The sequence below is a fragment of the Myxocyprinus asiaticus genome, chromosome 15, assembly GCF_019703515.2.
Source record: "Myxocyprinus asiaticus isolate MX2 ecotype Aquarium Trade chromosome 15, UBuf_Myxa_2, whole genome shotgun sequence".
NCBI classification, from domain to species: Eukaryota; Metazoa; Chordata; class Actinopteri; order Cypriniformes; family Catostomidae; genus Myxocyprinus; species Myxocyprinus asiaticus.
Window position 1 is genome coordinate 34,503,608 of NC_059358.1, and position 21,163 is coordinate 34,524,770.

The 21,163-nt window shown below is 36.6% G+C and overlaps 1 protein-coding gene across 5 annotated transcripts in view; it reads left to right on the forward strand.

Annotated features, from left to right (window-relative positions):
- Nucleotides 1–21,163, forward strand: part of LOC127452480 (trafficking kinesin-binding protein 1-like) — a 76,573-nt gene that overhangs the window by 41,268 nt on the left and 14,142 nt on the right. For all 5 annotated transcript variants that reach the window (XM_051717934.1, XM_051717931.1, XM_051717936.1 and 2 more), the window contains 11 exons: nt 6,934–7,010; nt 11,523–11,639; nt 12,286–12,386; nt 14,835–14,943; nt 16,538–16,616; nt 17,434–17,564; nt 17,677–17,751; nt 18,113–18,250; nt 18,459–18,535; nt 18,811–19,044; nt 20,734–21,065. In XM_051717934.1, coding sequence (XP_051573894.1) covers nt 6,960–7,010; nt 11,523–11,639; nt 12,286–12,386; nt 14,835–14,943; nt 16,538–16,616; nt 17,434–17,564; nt 17,677–17,751; nt 18,113–18,250; nt 18,459–18,535; nt 18,811–19,044; nt 20,734–21,065 — 1,444 coding nt within the window. In that variant the 5' untranslated portion in view covers nt 6,934–6,959. The remainder of the gene's footprint in view (nt 1–6,933; nt 7,011–11,522; nt 11,640–12,285; nt 12,387–14,834; nt 14,944–16,537; nt 16,617–17,433; nt 17,565–17,676; nt 17,752–18,112; nt 18,251–18,458; nt 18,536–18,810; nt 19,045–20,733; nt 21,066–21,163) is intronic.

The following is a 21,163-nucleotide window of genomic DNA, read 5'->3' on the forward strand; positions in this document are numbered from 1 at the left end:
TTGCTTTTATTTTCAGCAAACTTAACATGTGTAAATATTTGTATGAACATAAAAAGATTCAACAACTAAGACATAAACTGAACAAGTTTCACAGACATGTGATTAACGGGGGGGGGTCAAAATCAAAAGTAACGGTCAGTATCTGGTGTGGCCACCAGCTGCATTAAGCACTGCAGTGCATCTCCTCCTCATGGACCGCGCCAGATTTGCCAGTTCTTGCTGTGAGATGTTACCCCACTCTTCTACTAAGGCACTAGCAAGTTCCCGGACATTTCTGGGGGGAATGGACCTAGCCCTCACCCTCCGATCCAACAGGTCCCAGACGTGCTCAATGGGATTGAGATCCGGGCTCTTCGCTGGCCATGGCAGAACTCTAACATTCCTGTCTTGCAGGAAATCATGCACAGGACGAGCAGTATGGCTGGTGGCATTGTCATGCTGGAGGGTCATGTCAGGATGAGCCTGCAGGAAGGGTACCACATGAGGGAGGAGGATGTCTTCCCTGTAACACACAGTGTTGAGATTGCCTGCAATGACAACAAGCTCATTCCGATGATGCTGTGACACACCGCCCCAGACCATGACGGACCCTCCACCTTCAAATCGATCACGCTCCAGAGTACAGGCCTTGGTGTAACGCTCATTCCTTCGACGATAAACACGAGTCCGACCATCACCCTGGTGAGACAAAACTGCGACTCATCAGTGAAGAGCACTTTTTGCCAGTCCTGTCTGGTCCAGCGAAGGTGGGTTTGTGCCCATAGGTGACGTTGTTGTCGGTGATATCTGGTAAGGACCTGCCTTACAACAGGCCTACAAGCCCTCAGTCCAGCCTCTCTCAGCCTATTGCGGACAGTCTGAGCACTGATGGAGGGATTGTGCGTTCCTGGTGTAACTTGGGCAGTTGTTGATGCCATCCTGTACCTGTCCTGCAGGTGCGATATTCGGATGTACTGATCCTGTGCAGGTGTTGTTACACGTGGTCTGCCACTGCGAGGATGATCAGCTGTCCTTCCTTTCTCCCTGTAGCGCTGTCTTAGGCGTCTCACAGTACGAACATTACAATTTATTGCCCTGGCCACATCTGCAGTCCTCATGCCTCCATGCAGCATGCCTAAGGCATGTTCACGCAGATGAGCAGGGACCCTGGGCATCTTATTTTGGTGTTTTTCAGAGTCATTAGAAAGGTCTTTTTAGTGTCCTAAGTTTTTATAACTGTGACCTTAATTGCCTGCTGTCTGTAAGCTGTTAGTGTCTTAATGACCGTTCCACAGGTGCATGTTCATTAATTGTTTATGGTTTATTGAACAAGCATGGAAAACATTGTTTAAACCCTTTACAGTAAAGATCTGTAAAGTTATTTGGATTTTTACAAAATTATCTTTAAAATACAGTGTCCTGAAAAAGGGACTTTTTTTTTTTTTTTTTTTTGGCTGAGTTTATACACACACACACACACACACACACACACACATATATATATATATATACTTTTGTGTGTGAAAATCCCAGGAGATCAGCAGTTACAGAAATACTCAAACCAGCCCATCTGGTACCAACAATCATCCATGCATATATCTAATCAGCCAATCATGGGGCAGCAGTGCATAAAATCATGCATATACAGGTCAGGAGCTTCAGTTAATGTTCACATCAACCATCAGAATGGGGAAAAAATTTGATCTCAGTGATTTGGACCATTGCATGATTGTTGGTGCCAGATGGGCTGGTTTGAATATTTCTGTTACTGCTGATCTCCCTGGATTTTCACACACAACAGTCTCTAGAATTTACTCAGAATTGTGCCAAAAAACATCCAGTGAGTGGCAATTCTGTGGACGGAAATGCCTTGTTGATGAGAGAGGTCAACAAAGAATGGCCAGACTGGTTCGAACTGACAAAGCCTATGGTAACTCGGATAACTGATCTGTACAATTGTAGTGAGAAGAATATAATCTCAGAATGCTATTCTGAGATGTGGGTTGGTCCTGTTTTAGCAGCACGAGGGGGACCTACATGAAATTAGGCAGGTGGTTTTAAAGTTGTGGCTGATTGGTGTATAAATACACAGAGTGTGTGTGTGTGTGTGTGTGTGTGTGTGTGTGTGTGTGTGTGTGTGTGTGATATATATATATAAAGTTTTGAAACACTTACTCATTCTTTATTTTATATATATATATATATATATATATATATATATATATATATATATATATATTATTTTATTTTTATTTTTTTACGTTTTAGAATAATAGTAAAGTCATCAAAACTATGGAATAATAGAAATGGAAATATGGGAATTATGTTGTGACTAAACAAAATCCAAAATAAATCAAAACTGTGTTATATTTTAGCATCTTCAAAGTAGTCACCCTTTGCCTAGAATTTGCAGACATGTACTCTTGACATTTTCTCAACCAACTTCTTGATGGTATCACCCTGCGATGCTTTTTAAACAGTATTGAAGGAGTTCCCATCTATGTTGGGCACTTAGTGGCTGCTTTTCTTTATTATTTGGTTTTATTTATTTATTTTTTATAAAATTTGTTTTATAATTAAATAAATTAATATGGTGGCACAATTATATTTTTGTCTACAAAACTAAAGAATGTCCTTGTACAATGGACAACACTACTGCAGAATATTGTATCTTATTATATCTAGACTATATCGTTTAGAATTATTTAAGAAATCAGATAACTGTCAGAGAAAGGGACGAATGTCAAATTCTTCATTCAGGCCTTTTGGTGTGACAGTAAATAGAGTGTAACTCCAATAGGTTTCACGCCTTAAGTAAATAATTAATGTCACCTCCCCTACGAGGACACTTCACTGATTATATACCTATATACTGAAGTGTGGAAATGGAATGTCTTAAAGCTTAAGTTGGGTGGTCTTTTATATACCAAACGAGGTGGTTTTCAAAACACTTTTTGAGGTGGGGGGGTCACTGTCAACAATGTACCAAAGTTTCTGAATAATGCCTTCTATTATCTTAGCCAACGGTGAATATTGGATATAACAATTGACTTGTTGTACTGTTTTTCTAGATTGTTTTACGAGACATACTTGTGACATGTTTTTGAAACGATTCGCAGCAGATTGAATCCACTCAGTGTAGGCTCTTCGTCTAAACCTTGCAAAACCTTTGATTTAAATAAAGCTCTGCTGATTTAAGACCTCCTTCAAATGGAACATTAGTATAAAGTGATTCCACATCCATAGTCACTAAAAGAACAGATGTAGTGGGCAATTGCACATATTGAATGATATCAATAAAGTCCATAGTATCCCTAATATACGAAGTACAGTACCTATCATTACTATACCATTAGTGTAATGCATTAAAATACATGATCAGTAACATATGTTATGGTTATATCATGTGTTATTATGCATTATACTCTTTAAAGTTGTAACCATTTGTGGTAAGATGTACAACAATAAACATGAATGTTAAAGCATTACAAATACCTTTGTAAATGCACTAACAAGTTTTAAAAGCATTATCTGATTCATGTTTATTTTTTGTATCTATACCGTACAATGCACTTACTGTAGAAAGTTTTTAACTTTCAAAGTCTGTTCAAGACTGTGGAAGACTTTTTGTTGCTTTTCCAATGCAAAGGTGGCACAGAAGCTGATCTGAAGTGGCATATACAGTATATAAATATAAAAAGGTGCATTTGTTCAGACTGTTTAATGTTGCGCTGAGGCAGCATTAATGCATTTACACATGAATTGCAACTGCAGAAGTAATGTTACATAATGAATGTTTTAAATGTGAAATTATGACTATAAAAACAAGGAAGGAAGAATACAAATATGAAATTGTAAATTATAACATTTATCTATACTCTGATATAACAACAACAAAGTGTAAGACTGCACTGATGCTGCATTTCAGAATTTGAAACTAGGGGCAGAGGTAAGTCAGAGCTGGCTTACAGTATTTTAGTTTGGCTTTTATGTTGCATATTGCCTTTATTCAGAATTTGCAACCAGCATAGAGCCCCCTCTGTGCAGGCTTATCTCACCTATAAAGACGTCTTATTGGGGGTTATTTCAGGACACAGAAAGTCACCTTTATTAATAAACTAAACATCAAATGTTGGAGCTTTTAATGCCTGGCAACATTCTTTGTGTGTTTGTTAAACTGAGTGCAGTGGAAACAGGGCTGATGGTGGTCATTGTGTACAGTTGCTCTTAGTTTGTTCTGTTGTCTTGAGTTGAGAGTCATGGTAGCGGGGTAGATGAGGTGAATGTGTACACATGCTGGTGGAAAGAATAAGCTGTTAGAGAGTGAAAAGCATCGTCTTGGGAGCTTAGATCTGCAGCTGCTGTTAATAGTCTAACTTAGTCTTAGATTAGTAAATAAATAATTGCTAAGCAGGTTAATTCATTTGTGATTGATGACCGCTGAACTGTGAGAGGTGCATAACGTGATGTCCCCCGTCTGTGGTGTGACATATCTGTTCTAGTCAATGTTTTTTTTTTTTTTTAGATGTTTATAACATTTGTATGTCCTTAATTGGATCCATATAAAATGTATTTAAATGCACGGTATGTAAATACAGCTTTTTAAAACATTTTAAATAGCTGTTATTTATCCTGATCTTACCTGTGCAGTAATTATGGATAGCTACTCTGTAAGAAAAAAAAGAGCTGTTATATTTATGGTAAAATACAGGTAGCTGTGGAAATTTACTGAAAAAATAAATATATAAATAATACGGTGACCATGTTTCAGGCTTCACGGGATGTAATTTTAATGCCTGTATATTTAACGGTTATTAAATAATAATTGAATATCACGTTTATATACTTTAATAATATTATACTAACCTTCTGGAACTATAAAAGTCTGTTTTTCATTTTAAAATGTATTGTTTATCACAGTAGTAACTACAAAGCCACATGATGTCTTTAAGTTTATCATAAGTGGCCCTTCCAGGAGCAGTAATTAAGACACATACAGACAGTGCACAGTGGTACTCACACAAACACAAAACACCATCAGGATAGCCTATGTGACACCAAAATAATGCAATAAACATTCACTAAACTACATGAAAAATAACACAGAACACACATAACTATTCCCATGAAATGTAATAAAATGTGATGTGTCACACAGGGACTTCTTGGAATGCCCCATTATTGTTTTTCACAGCAATTTCAACAGTAATTTACTGTAAAGAAAAAAAAAAAAATACTTGTATTCTTTTGTTAAACATAATATACATTTGTACCGTTAATTATACTGTAAAATCATTTTTACACATGGTTACGTCATACAGTACTTTACTGTAAAATGACGTATTGTAATATTTTTTTTACTGTATATGTGAAGGTAATCAAGGTATACCTGTTAAACAATTAATGTTTTTTACATTTTTGCATTCTTTTTCAGTTAAAATTACAGAAATTTTTTTACAGTGTGGTTGGACTGTAATTTGCTACAATTATTTAACACAGTTGGTATTTATTGAGTTTTATGGCTTATTATTTATTGCTGGCTGATCTGTTTAGGAATTCGTTCTGTTTTCATTTGTGACCAGGGCAACATTTGTTCTTAAGTTCATGCCAACTCATCCAGTTGAGAATAATATCACTCCATCAACACCATAGCTGCACTTTGAAATGTATTGGGTGGGTTGGTTAGGTTTTCCATTGAACCGTATCCTATCAGCAATTGTTATAGTATGACTCACAGTTCAGTTTAAGCCGTGTTTAACCTGTAATGGAAGTGTGTGTCTGTCTGATCTAAAAGAAATGATTTCAACCATGATCAAATATTAACATTGAAAATGTTCTGTAGTATTAGTTAATTGTTTCAGCGGAAGAAAAACACAATGACTGAGCTGGCTTGTGTTTAAATGATTGTTTCTGCAGGAATCTTTCTGTGTGGTTTTATTGCTGGGTGTTGCTGGTGACTGGTCAATAACTGGGTGGTGGATTTAGGTGCTGGGTAGAGTCTCAGCTCTCTCTGTACTCTTTGTGACGCATATGGAAATATCTCCTTTGCATTTGATTCCATAACACCACACTTAACTCTTTGAGCTTATGTAGTACCTGCCGCGTTGTACAGTTGGGAGCTTTGTCATGGTCTCTAGTGTCATAGATGGCCTTCTCTTACCAGAAGTGCTGTAATTATGTAAATGCATTATTTATTTAGCAGTTTATTGTGTTATTGCTAATGCTCTGACAATGCACTCGATTGCACGGTTTGCAATCGATATAAGACAGGCTTATATAATAAGTAATTAATTAATATAGATGTGTGTGTGTGTGTGTGTGTGTGTGTGTGTGTGTGTGTGTTTGTGTGGTATATTGTGATAAATAGGCCATGAGAGAGGCTGCTGGGTTTGAATGATAAATCAGCTTAGCTATTAATAAGCTGAAATATGCTGAACTGTTAATAAAGAGAAAATATGATGATGTTCTCCATTGGGACAAACACAATGAGAGATTCTTGGTAACGAAGATGAGAAAATATCAGTACAACATAAAAACAATATGACGGAAGAATCGCTTCCATTTGATACAGTATTTATATGCACCAATTTGTGAATCATACCCTGAACATTGTATATCACTTGGGATTATTGCAAACGGAATCAGAATCATTTGTTATTAATACTCAAACCAGATGTGTTTTAGCTGATCATAAAGGCACGTGAGCACCTTTTGTGACATGTACACTGGTATGTTTGTGTTAGATTTTAGTTAAGTTGCTCTGCTTTTTTTTAAAATGCCACTTTACCTTAAACTCTTAAAAACTTTTACCTTGCTTTTCAAATTGTTGTCTGTTCTTCTCGTTATTCATTGACTGGTACATGCTATTTTTGATTTCCGGCTTAATGTTTAGTGGGCACTACAATCAAAACACACATTTATTCATTTTTTTCTGTTGATTGTCTGTTCCCACAGTTCTGTGTGCTGATCGAGTGGGCCAGATGACTAAGACATATAATGACATAGACGCTGTGACACGTCTTTTGGAGGAGGTAAGCCGTGGATGTTGGGTCATATCAAATACATTTTTTCTTTAATTATTTTTTGTATTTAAAGCATGTCCCACATGCTATGATGTCGGGCTTATAATATATCATATTAGTTCAAGGTTACAAAGGTATTATACTCAATCTTGCGTTCCTGCAAAGCACTGGATGATGTTTCTCTGTGCTTTTGGAGAGTATCCATTTTTTTTAACTAGACTGAATATCTGTTATGTTTATTCAAGATCCAGGCTGATGCTTTATTTATATTTAGTTATTGAATATTGATGTTGATATTGATGTGGCCAGGCCACTGAGACCCTCCTGCTGTGCATATGAACACAGACCATGCAAGTGTCTGTCTTTTGTTTTAAGCCCAATGTATACTTCGATTTTGACGTGAACGCTCAACATCTGCGTACAGTCAGCACAAGCCTGTCAAAGTATACTCCATCTGACTTTAATACAAGTTAAGCTCAATCTACAGCATTAGTGGCATAATGTTGATTACCACAAACATTTATTTAGACTCACTCCTCCTTTTCTTTAAAAATGCAAAAATCGAGGTTACAGTGAGGCACTTATAACGGAAGTGAATGTGGCCAATTTTTGGAGGGTTTAAACAGAATTGTGAAGCTTATAACTTCATAAAAGCACTTGCATTAGTTATTCTGTTAAAACTTGTGTATTTGAGCTGTAAAGTTGTTTAAGTTGTAATTTTTACAGTCGTTTTATGGTGTTAGGGTTTGTTGACATTACATCATCATGTTAACAAAGTTGTAAAATTGGCTGTAACTTTACACAGAAAAGGTTAGTAAGCAATTTTATCACACTAAAATCATGTTTACACACACATTTCCTTTGTCTTGTGGCTATACTTGAAAAAGTGAGTATTTTAACGTTAAAAAATTCCCCATTCACTTCCATTGTAAGTGCCTCACTGTAACCTCGATTTTTGCGTTTTTAAAGAAAAGGAGGAGTGAGTCTAAACAAATTTTTGTGGTAGATTGAGCTTAACTTTTATTGAACCTGGAACATTCCTTTAAGAAATTTAGACCTATTAAGATGTCTTCATAGTCCGTCAGACTCAAAAGTTATACAAATGAAGGTATGACCTCCTCACACGGGTTCTTGACGTGCAGATCCACTGTTGATGTTTTTACCTTAGTCTCCTGTTGTTTACTGGGCATTACATCTTCTAGCGCATCTTTGTGAAAACAACGGCGCAAATGTGAGTGTCGCCACCTTTTGGACCCACTAATTAGTGCACATAATTCTGGGTGCATGCGCATCCTGTGCGTTCAAAGGCATGCGGTAAGAAGAATTTGGCTGCGTGCCAGGGGCGGTTCTAGATCATTGTGACTAGGGGGGCCAGGCTGGGGCCAGGTGTGCTTGTAGGGGGGCAATTGTATTATACCTTAAATGTCCCCTGTACACATGTAAAACATCATTTGCTGTTTTAATATTTGCGGACATTCCATTTTTTAAATACAATTGAAGATTCACCAAATATGAGTAAAAATTTTTAAATATATAAACAAACAGGCTCATGACAAATGTTTCAGTAAGTCAATACACCCTAACATTCTGGCTTTACCCACAAACTTTAAGTCATGTTGCCGTGCTGTCCTTTAGAATGACTAATGCAGTAAAATTCTTGGGTAAAATGAATGATGGCTACATCATACAGATTTTAGGTTAGAATTTAAACAGTAGGCTATAATCAACATGTACAGGTCTTGTAATTGGTCACCATTTCCTTGAGGATTTTTTAAAAGAATTTAAGCACATTTTTCTCAATTATTATGAGATTTAAAAAGTTGCATGCATCGTAATTATATGTGACCAATAAGATGGCTTTCATGTGTGTTTTGTTTTTTTATCGTTATCATGTCTGTCAGTGTCTGCACATTCCTTATTGAGTGCACTTGGTGTGCGTCTCTTATTAGAGAATGTGGTTGCTAATATTAGGCTCAATTCTCCGTTATTGAGCACGTGTGCCTCTCCCTTGTGATTGGTACGTGTTAAGTATTTGATTGATAAATGGTGTTCATTAAGAGGACGTTGTGTTTATCTTCCTTGTAAACTATTTAGTGCTTCTCTTGCATTTCATTAGCTTTGTTCTCTCTCCCCCCGTGAGTTGTGCATTTGCTTTTTATACTTGCACCTGTGACCAACAGAACCAATATTAATCTATATTATTAGGTTGAAGTGCATTGATGTGGTGAGCTGTTTTTGTGTATCTTCAAACGAGATAACATAAAACAAAGGCAACCTGAGTAAACACAAAATGCAGTTTTCAAATATAGATTTCTTTTTGAAAGTTATCCAACACCTATATCACCCATGTGAAAAACTAACTGCCCCCTTAAATTTAATAGCTGGTTGTGCCACCTTTTGCAGCAACAACTGCAACCAAATGCTTCCGATAACTGGAGATCAGTCTTTCACAACACTATGGTGGAATTTTGGCCCACTCTTCTTCGCAGAACTGCTTTAGTTCAGCCACATTGGAGGGTTTTCGAGCATGAACTGCCCGTTAAAGTTCCTGCCACAGCATCTCAATCGGGTTTAAGTCAGGACTTTGACTAGGCCAATCCAAAACTTTAATTTAGCTAATTTTGAGCCATTCAGAGATGGACTTACTCCTCTACTTTGGATCATTATCTTGCTGCATAATCCAGTTGCTCTTGAGCTTCAACTCACGGACTGATAACCGGACGTTCTCCTTTAGGATTCATGTATTTCAATCACCTTTTTCCTCATCATTTCTGGAATTTCTTTCGACCTTGGCATAGTGTGCTACTGGGTGAGACCTTTTAGCCAACTTCATGCTGCTGAAAAAGTTTTATTTAGGTGTTAATTTGATTGAACAGGGCTGGAAGGCCTGGGTGTGTCTAGTCCAGCTGAACGCCATTATTAATGCAGTTTAATAGATTTTGGGATTTAGTAATTTCACAGAGGCCCAGTAGGTATTGGATAACTTTTTTTGCTTCAATATATAACATCATTTAAAAACTGTATTTTGTGTTTACTCGGATTGCCTTTGTTTTAGATTTGGTTTGAATTTTTGAAACAATTTAGTATGAGATATACACAAAAACAGAAGAAATCAGGATGGGAGCAAATACTTTTTCACAGCACTGTATGACTATATCATACAGGCATAAAATATTGAGCTCAAACGGTCAACGCTTGTTGTAGCTGGAGAATTATGCCTAAAAATGCTCCTATGGACTTTCATTGACTAGCGCGTGTAAGGAACCGTCTGAAAATTCCACCCACAGCACTAAAACGTCGGAGGTGTCCAAGTATTCATTCTGTCATGCCCCCATTGGTCTCGTAGTCCTCCATTATCACCTGCTCTCATTCACCAACACTCTGATTCCATCATTGGCATCACATGTCACCAATCACACGCTAATCAAGAACTCTATTTATACTCACCACTTTCCTCCAGTCATTGTCTAGTCACATTAATTGCAACAAGGACTTATGCAGACCACACTGCTTTCCTTAGTAGTGTTTCCCTACTCATCTTCGTCTTCAAGAAGTTATCTACAATCTCTGTTAAGTGCTCTTATCCGTAGTTACTCACCTTTATTTATTTCATTGTCTCCATTCTGTGTATTACCAATAAATATCCCTGCAATTGGGTTCACTTCTCAGCCCTGACACATTCATTAATATAATTAAAGTGTAAGTTATACATACAATCTTTAGAATGTGTAAATAGTTTTTTTTTAATAAGTGTTTAAGATAGAACATGCAAGGCAGTTGCATTGAACACTTGGACACCAGTGACGTTTTAGCACAGTGTGTGGAAATTTCAGACAGTCTCTTATGCACCATAAGCAAATATTTAATAAATATTGAACTTAAACTTTACCCCGCTAAAATTTATTATGCAGTCATAACGCATTGATGTTTTGTTTAAATATAATTTTTTTGGTCCATTTACTATGATGTGGGGTTACTGAACTCTCAGTGGGATGGAAAATGAGAATACCACTCCACTCCAGAACCGCCCCTGCTGTGCGTGTTCAGTGCTCGAGCACTCTAAACTTTGGGCTTCAGATCAGTTCCTCCAAATTGGATTATTTTATCTACCCTTTATTCACTCCACCCATGAAATTCTGTTTCTAAATTGCATTATATAGATATTTTGTTGTTACCATATTAAAGGGTCATTTCACCCAGAAATGAAAATTGTCATCATATGGGTGACGGAATTGTTTAAAAAAAAAAAGTATTTATTTTTTATTTATTTGCTGGTGTTTGTTTTTCTTCATTTTTTTTTTTTTTTTTTCTCATGCAATAAGAATGGGGATTGGAGCTTTCAGACTACAAAAAAGATGCAAAAGCACCATAAAATTATGAAAAAAATATAATGAAAGTAGTCCATAAGGCTTATGCATTACATACTGTATATATAAGTTTTCTGAAGCCATATGAAAGCTATGTCATTGATATTTAAGATAGCAATCATTAATCTGCCTCTTCTTCTCTGTGTCTATTCAGAAAGAGCGGGATTTGGAGTTGGCAGCACGAATAGGTCAGTCTCTGCTGAAGAAGAACAAAACTCTCAGTGAGAGGAACACCTCCCTGGAGGAGCAGGTGGAACATATACGGGAAGAAGTGAGTGAATGAGGTTCAACCCAAGTTCAGAAAGCTGAAGAATCCCAAAATTGATTTGTCTGCAAAACTTTAAAACTACTTATTTAATATTAAAATGGAAAAACATAACTTTTTCATAAAGTTTTTTTTTTAATAACAAAACATTCTCATACTGACCAAAATACATTTTTACAATGTAATAAAAATTATTTAGTTTATCTGAGTGGTACAAGATGTAGTGACTTTTCCTCCACTTGCCATCTGAATGCGCAAAAAAAAAAAAAATCATTATAATAATTGGACTTGATTTGATAAATCTATGTGGTTAAAATTGACAGACAGTAGGAAATGAATGGGAAAGACTAAAAAACAGAGCATTTTTATTATTATTATTTGTCAAATACAATATATATCAGCCACAATGCAGAAAAAACACACACAGAAGTCAACTTTATAACAGAGCAATTTTTTGGAATTTTGACAAATAAAATCTATCAATCAGCCACAATTTTCTTTAAAAACAATTTTTTTGCACCTGTACTGTTTCCGGTCAAATGACTGCAAACAGCAAAGTAAGTGGCCTTACTTGATCAGAATAGGAGGGTTAATGAGTATACTGTGTGTATTGTTGTGAGCTGTGAACGTTTGTGTGTGAACGTGCACGCAGGTGTCTCAGTTGCGTCATGATCTGTCCAAGAAAGATGAACTCCTGCAGTTCTACACCAGTGCAGCTGAGGAGAGCGACGGAGAGTCTGCTGCTACCACACCGTGAGTCCATGAGATCTTTTCTCAACTTTCCACCAATGCTAACATAACATAAAGCTTCAGACTGATTATCATTGATCATGATACTATTGTGTAAACAAACCCATAATGCGTGTTGGTAAAGAAGTTTGAAACTTCAGTGCTTAATTCATCCCTCACTGTTTGGTGCAGACATGAATGATACCTTAACCCTCTGGGGTCTGAGGGTGTTTTGGGCCCTGGAGAAGTTTTGACATGCCTTGACATTTGTGCTTTTTTCAGTTGCTTAAAAACATATTAATGGCTAAAGCCTGATAACACTGTATTCAGCCCAATTTGGGCTACAATAATATGTGAACAACATGTATGTACATGTTTGTATTTTTGAGAAAATATCATTTATGTGTGGGTTTTGAAAAAACAAAAATTTTAAGTTACTGAAATAAGGCCATATAACACATACTAAACATTTGTTCACAAGACTTTTGAGAACTGGATCTTATAACCTAGAGTTTTTGCTACAAAATGATGTGAAAACCACCCTGATCACTCATTCATACAAAATATAGTCATTTAACATTTGTAAGACACTTTTAGTGTTAGAAAGGCCACATGCGAGGAGGCGTTGATGATCATGAATATTGATGTAATTCACACCTGAGGAGACAAAGACCCCTCCCCTGAGAGAGAATGAATGTTTGTAGCTTATTCACAAAATCAAGTTTAAGTTAAAAGAATAATCTGACTATACATTTTCTTTACATAAAGACTTAAAAACTTTAGACCTACACTACCATTTAAAAGTTTTAGATCTGTAAGATTTTTTAATGTTTTTAAAAGAAGTCTCTTCTGCTCACCAAGGCTGCATTTATTTGATCCAAAATACAGCAAAAACAGTAATATTGTGAAATATTTTTACAATTTAAAATAACTGTTTTCTATTTGAATATATTGTAAAATGCAATTTATTCCTGTGATCAAAGCTGAAGTTTCAGCATCATTACTGCAGTCTTTAGTGTCACATGATCCTTCAGAAATCATTCTAATATGCTGATTTTCTAATATGGGCATATTTACAGCACATTTTACACATTTACACCCGAACAGATATTTGCAAGCACAAGCTTCGTTGATGATAATGAGGCAGCATAAACACTAGTTAAAATATAATCTAAACATTCATATTATTTTTATATCATATTACATATCATATTTATATCATACAGCATACAATTTAAATACCTGCTTTAGCCGAAACGACATTTAATGTAACTAAAACTTGCCTATTAGGACATATTTCAAATTTCAATAATCTGAATCCTGGCTGGCAAGTCTGAAAATAGTCTAACTAGTAAAATATGTACGTCAACTAATGTAAGCAAAGAGTTACTCATCCGAAATTGTATCTTCGGCTGGATCAAGTCGCTCTTCAAAATACAAACGTTCATCATCGGATTCCCGCTCTTTCTTCTGAGGAAAATGTGAACTCTTCATCACAATCCAGGACCATCTGAAGAGCTTCCTCACCTGTGTAGCATGCCATCTTCCAAACGTGCAGAAAAGTGAATGAACTTGATGTTTTTTAAGGCACGGTTGGGGGCGTTTACCATTTGCATGATCGCCTCGGCACATTACCGTATGAATAGCGCGCTCTGCTGGTGGGTGTGATCACATTAGGGATAATTAGCTGAGCCAGGAGAACCTGTACATCGCTTTTTTTTCATACAGATTACATTGCAGGAGAATATTTGTTTTAAATTTGAATTGTTTAGACATTTTAAGCTTTCTTTAGACATATGTTTCAGTTTGTGTGATAAATATTCGTGGAGTTTCAGTTCATTTTTGTGACGTGTTTCAGAAAGGTCCACCCAGAAGTTATCAGAACACCCAGATATGTCCTTGCAACCACATAGTAATGGACTGGAAACCACTCAAAACATCTATATTGCAATAACAGTAACCTGGCAATCACTCATTATACCATAAAACTTTAGTGGCGAGTTTTTCATGGGCAAGAACCACTCAAATATTCTAAAGAAAATTTAAAGATTAGGGATGCTCTGATTGATTACCCACTGATCAGTATTGTGCGATATATGTGTGAATATACTGTAGGAAGTGAAGACTCGATCGGTGGTTCTATAATTTTGCCGATCACAGACAATTCCTGTCAGACTTCAAATCACATCAGTCGCAAAAGATGCAAGGCTTCTTTAAGACTGCAGCATAACTGTCATGTCATAACAGCTGGGTTTATTAACCGGTTATGACCGAGTTCCTGATAAAAGGTCAAATTATCGTCATTATTATGGACTGATCAATAAAATCGGTTATTGGTATAAACTGCAAAAATCATGATCTGAGCATCCTTAGTCCAAAACTTTGTTAAATATGCTATTTTCAGTGCTGAGAATTATTAGGTTTATTTTCATCTACTGAAAAAGGCATGCCTGTCTGTGATTTACTTTGCAGCATTCGTCAAAATGACTCGTCTCTCTCTGTCCCAAATTACCTCCCTCTGGATTCACTGCAGAAGAAACTTCAAGACCTGGAGGCAGAGAACATCGTCCTAAGATCAGAGGTGAGAGACTGAGAGCTGACCTCAGAACAGCGCCCAAAGGGAATGGCAGTGTTCTGATCACTCTGCATACACTTCCGATGCTAATTCCAATGCTTTGCATTATATCAGTGAGACGTTAATGGAAGCCTCTCATTTAGAGTCTGCACATATTCAAAACAGCTTTCAAAATTATCAGGGTTTCAGGCTTATAAAATTTCTAAGGTAAACACTATACAACCAAATACATTTTCAGGTGAAGACATTTGCCTGTTATCTGTGCTCTTTAAGAAAATGAGACCTAAAATACAGTTATAATAAGCTCAATAGAAAAATAAGCAAATATACACACACGTATACAGTATATATATATATACCATATGTTTGTGAGTGTGTATGTTTGTAAATATATGTATATACTGTATATAGTTGACAAAACACGTACATAAACTTTTTTTTTTTTTAATTAGGTTTAAATTTATATGAATGCATAGGGAAGTATATATTTAGGTGATGTAGCTAGTCACTTAAATTTTTTGACAATGACAATTCTCTCATCATTTACTCACCCTCATGCCATCCCAGATGTGTATGACTTTCTTTCTTCTGTAGAACACACATTATGATTTTTAGAATAATATCTCAGCTCTGTAGGTCCATAGATCAATATTTAAGTAATTGTTTGCTAGAAATTCTTCTTTCTGTCCAGTAGGGGGCAGTATGCATGAAGGTGAATCGCCAAAAACACAAGAAGAAGAATGTGAAAGTGCAGACTGACTGAGTAGGGAGGAGAATTTATAGTAAAAAAAAAATGACAAATATATACCTGTTTCTCATCCACACCTATCATATCGCTTTTGAAGACATTGATTTGACCACTGGAGTCTTATGGAGTACTTGTATGCTGACTCATGTAATTTTTGGAGCTTCAAAATTTTGGTACCCATTCACTTAAATTGTATGGACCAAAAGAGCTGAGAAATTCTTCTAAAAATCTTAATTTGTGTTCAGCATATGAAAAAGTAATACACATCTGGAATGGCATAAGGGTGAGTAAATGATGAGACTATTAATTTTTGGGTGAACTCTTCCTTTAATTCATACCAAAAATTCACCAGCATATCAGATAACATTTTAGTCAGCTTTTGTAGCTCTCGCTCTCTTTCTTACTGTATGTGCCTCACTGTAACTAGATCTAAAGTGACATGTGTCAGGCATCTAATTCCAACACAGGGGTGGAATTCCATGCCTCACTGACTATGAAATCTGCATTCACACCCACACAAAACATATTCACACCAAAACATTTTTAGAAACTTCAGACACAATGGATGAATGCAGACCCAAAGACTTCACCGGATAACATTTCTCACTTAATATCAGCCTCATTACATTGGCTCGTGAAATGTGAACAGCTTGGCCCCTCAAAGTTTGTGTAACAGAGTTGGATGACGACTCCATTGGGTTGGATTGTTTAAAACGTGGGCACTTTAGACACAACCTGTGTTTTCTCTTGACAAGAAATAGAAACAAAAGAGCTGCGTTGTAAGATGATGCCACCATTGTTTGTCCAGACAGTGCAGTTCATTCTTTTATGTGTGTGCGTGTGCGTGTTTAGGCAAATCACCTAGAGACGGAGACCATCTCGTATGAAGAAAAGGAACAACAGCTTGTAAATGACTGTGTTAAAGAGCTCCGTGAGTAGATCCACCCATAACATCATCTCACACCAGAGCTTATCAACGATCACATTCCCTCCCAATGTAATCTGATATCACTCACTACAACCCATCCTACACTGGCTGAATTCATGTATGCTTTTCTATTCATGTACCTTATTGTTCCACCTTGTGTTATCTTAGTACTGTTGTAACTTATCAATGACAATTGCTCATAAGAAATGAGAGTAATCTATAACTTTTCACCTAGTTGATTAGTGAAGTTGATTAGTTTATCTAGACTTTTTTATTATATTTTAATATTTGTAGAGCTGGTGCTTTAAAGGGGGCTGAATTTACTGATGCAACATCTCAGAGAGCATTTTAGCGTGCTGAGAGTGCTTGCACTTTAGTGTACTGTAGAGGCTAAAACATACTCTGTGCAAGTACGTAAACACAGATGCAAATGCTTTGCCATTTCCAACGCGTGGTCAGGCTGAACATGTTTAAAGGAATAGTTCACCCTAAAATTATATTTCTTTCATCATTTACTCACCCTCAGGCCATCCCAGATGTGGAAAGATTTTTAGAAGAATACCATTGCGAAATTCATCCCTTTTAATTCACCACCCCCACAGCCATCAAAACATTGCTTGCATAACAAATTCACTGCTTTGAACAATACATTTCAAGATGATTATTATTAGACTTGATTACATCACCAGCTGTGAGCAATGTTCCCGTTATTATGAATAATCCGAAAGCCTCCTTTTTTGTGAGGAATGATATGTACAGTAGTTAGAATGATATTATTTTAATAATTTACTTGAAGAATAACTGTATCTCTCCCTCTCAGGAGACGCTAACTTACAGATCTCCACGATTGCAGAGGAGTTGGCTAAGAAGACGGAGGATGCCTCTCGACAGCAAGAGGAAATCACCCACCTCCTCTCTCAGATCGTCGACCTGCAGAAAAAAGCCAAATCTGTGAGTTCTCGCTGTTCGGTGTAGCCTCTGTGAATGTGACGTGGTCCTATTGTATGAGTTAAAAGAAGCACGCTTACTGTATATCTGTGTATTCATGTATATTTTTTTTTAGTATGCACTAGAAAACGAAGAGCTCACTCAGCATTTGGGAGCTGCTAAAGATGCCCAAAGAGCCCTAACAGCAGAGGTAACATACAAACTGACACTTACAAACACACCACAACTCTGTCTGCTTAGACAATATTCACCTAATCACTTTAACTAAACTGTGCCATATAATGATATATAATATAATAAAGGGATATTTCACCTAAATATTAGAATTATTTTTTAGGTGAAATGTTAGCCTTAGTCACCATTTGGAACAACATGAGGGTGAGTAATTAATAGCAGAATTGTCTAGAAGAGTGTAGTTTAAGATGACTAAATGGGTATGTATTTTCCTTTCATTGTGCTTTGTGTGGAATTTGAAATCTCTGATGGTATTTTGCTGCTGTTTTTAGCTGGTATGCATTTCTTTGTCTCAATCTTTGTGTTTCTGTCTCTAGCTCAGGGAGTTGGAAGATAAGTATGCTGAGTGTATGGAGATGCTTCATGAAGCTCAGGAGGAACTGAAGAACTTCAGGAATAAAACAATGCCTCTCAGTACACCACGACGATTCCACTCGCTCGGCCTCTTCCCCTTGGTAAGAGATAAGGACTGAGAAAAAAGAGAAACCCTTATATGGATAAATAATTAACAAATGGAAATTGGATATAAAGAGCAAATGTGTCTCTGGATAACTACAAGATGGTTGTTCTGCAGTTTAACTCGAATCAATAACAGCAATACTCTGAAACAGAAATACATGCAGAATCCCAAACTGTGTGTCTATTGTGTACTGTATGTAACAGGACTCTTTAGCTGCTGAAATTGAAGGCACCATGAGGAAAGAGATTCAGATGTCTGATCCAGAAGTAGAGGAACAAAGGTGTGTTTGTTTGAGCCTGTATCAGATCATCAAAAAAATGGAAAGGCATTTTAAAAGGAATATGAAATGTACCAATGTCGAGACGTATGTCATTAGATGATTAAAAAGTTTTCCTATCATGTTAGATGAGACATTTTGATATGTGCATATATGAACTGCTCCACAGAGAGTAGAGAATACCTCTGACAGAGGTTTATGTGTGTTTCTTCTGTGTGATTCTATTTTTTCTTTTTCTTTTTTGTCTGTTAACATTATTATGATCACGTTTTCTTCAGGTTGCACCCAAAGCGTGTCTTTGAGACGGTGCGGAACATCAACCAGACGGTTCGGCAGCGCTCGATGGGCCCCTCCCCTATGAACATCCCCGGGTCCAATCAGACATCCAGTCTGAACTCCAGGCGATCTAGTTGTCTAAGCACACCCAGATCGAGCATGTATGGAGGGGACGGTTTAGAAATGGACAACCGCACTAACAGCATGCTGATGGACACTGAATCACTTCAGGATGGGTGAGAGCATCAAACAAGGCTTTCTGCCATACATTTTTCCAGCACTACGAAAGAAAATTGCTCTGTTGTTGGAATTTTTAAAAAAGAAATAACTTTTATATAAAAATGTATATACTTTTTGTAGTAAAATGCATTTAAATATTTTATATATATATATATTATATATATAATTTATTTTTACAAATCGACCACTGTATATATAATTTTTCTCTTATTTTACTTAAAGTTTTCAAACATTTTTTCTAGGTAAAAAAATATTTTTTAGATTTTTGGGTCAAAAATATCAATAATTTTTCTCAGGGTTGCAGCACATGACCTGAACAAAATGTGCCTTTTCAGCTAATAAATATCAGATTTTTTTTTTTTTTTACTTCACGCTCAGTCCTGAGGGCCTCAAGGTGTCTGCTTTGATTTATGTATTTTTATGGTCAACATAAAAAACAAAATGCGACCCTACATTTTGGTTACACCACATGACTTTGATTTGGTGGAGTTTTTAAAAATGAATAATATTTTAAAATGTAAAATTATTTCACTGCTTTTTTTTTATTTATTTTTTTTAAGAAATAACAATAAAAGTTTATTCTGCACTATTTATGCCAACATTTCATTTTTCAAAAATGTCAGCTTTTAATGAGACTTTGACTTAGAAATTGAAAATATGCTCATCACAGAAAAGGTATATTCAAGTAAACGTTTAGTGTGAATTGCATTTTTAATGTATTTCTAATTTAATAGATCTGAACAAAAAAATTAGCGTCATGTTATTGACCCTTACACATGGTGCAATATGCACCTGTTACCTTCTGTTATTGTATTTTAAGAATTTTGTGAAAAGAATCCACATTATTTCAAAGGTTTGCTCTAGAGATTGTTTGCTCACTGTCATACGCATTTTTTTTTTATTCCAATAACCAAACTATAATGGAAGTTTGGGCTGTTTCTAAGGATGCTCAAACAGAGATGAAAAAGTTGTTCTATGCACAGAAGCGTTTTATGGGCGAAACCCTGAAAATATTTTGAGATAAAAACATGTACATGTAAAACATGCTGTAACTGTACACTTGTCATCAATATCTTACCTTCTGTTTCTTACCTATCTTACTTTCTTTTTAATGAAAGACAAATAATTTCTTTGTACTGTTCTCTTGGCCACAAAGTCCGCATAACTTTTGAAAACTTTTGAACTCAACCCATCGCTAAACTCCGACGCACCTGCTTGCCGTTGCTTTCAGAAAACCGGCGCCTTTTGTGGTGGATAGAGAGCTTGCATGCTCATGGTTGCCAGATTACACATCTTAAGTGTCACACTGGCAAAATATTTCCAAACAGTGTAAGTGTATATATCTGATTGGGGGATTTGAACCCCAAATGTGTTGAAATTAAAGTCTGTTGCTTATCAAACATAGAGAATTTAATATTTTACTTGCATGATTAGTTCTAAGTAATACATGACATAATTAATGTAAAGGGGATGGTAAGTGGGATGGTGGTTTACAAGGGGGATGCTTTTTGGTATTTCTTGAAACAAGGGGGATGGCATCCCCTCGCATATATATATGAAAATATGTATTTATTTTTTATTTATTACTTAAAGTATTTTTCAGTAGTAGTCAACACTAGACCACTAGTACAGCAATAGCCTTTCAAATTTCTCTGTTTACATTCTAGCTCTGATTTTTGTTTCAGTTCTAATGACTCCAACAGAAAGCCTGGCACGCCTGGCACACCTGGCTCCCGTGACCTGGAGGCAGCGCTGCGACGTCTCTCCCTCCGCCGGGACAACTATCTGAGTGAACGGCGTTTCTTCGAGGAGGAGAGAGAGCGTAAACTCAACGCTCTGTCAGAGGAGAAGAGCGAATCGTACGAGGACAGAGGTGGTGGGAGTGGCAGTGAGGGGGGCGGATCCCTCACTCCGGCGGACAGCATCATGTCTCTGGGCACCCTGCACTCGGTGTACTCCATCTACAGCGCCCGCTCCTACCTGCCGGAGAAACTCCAGATCGTCAAACCTCTGGAAGGTAACCGAGCTAAATCCAGGCCATTCAGCCTCTTAGTGTTCGACGCTTTGTGGACGCTGATGCACCACAGAGCTGAGGACCTTACGACACAACACTCC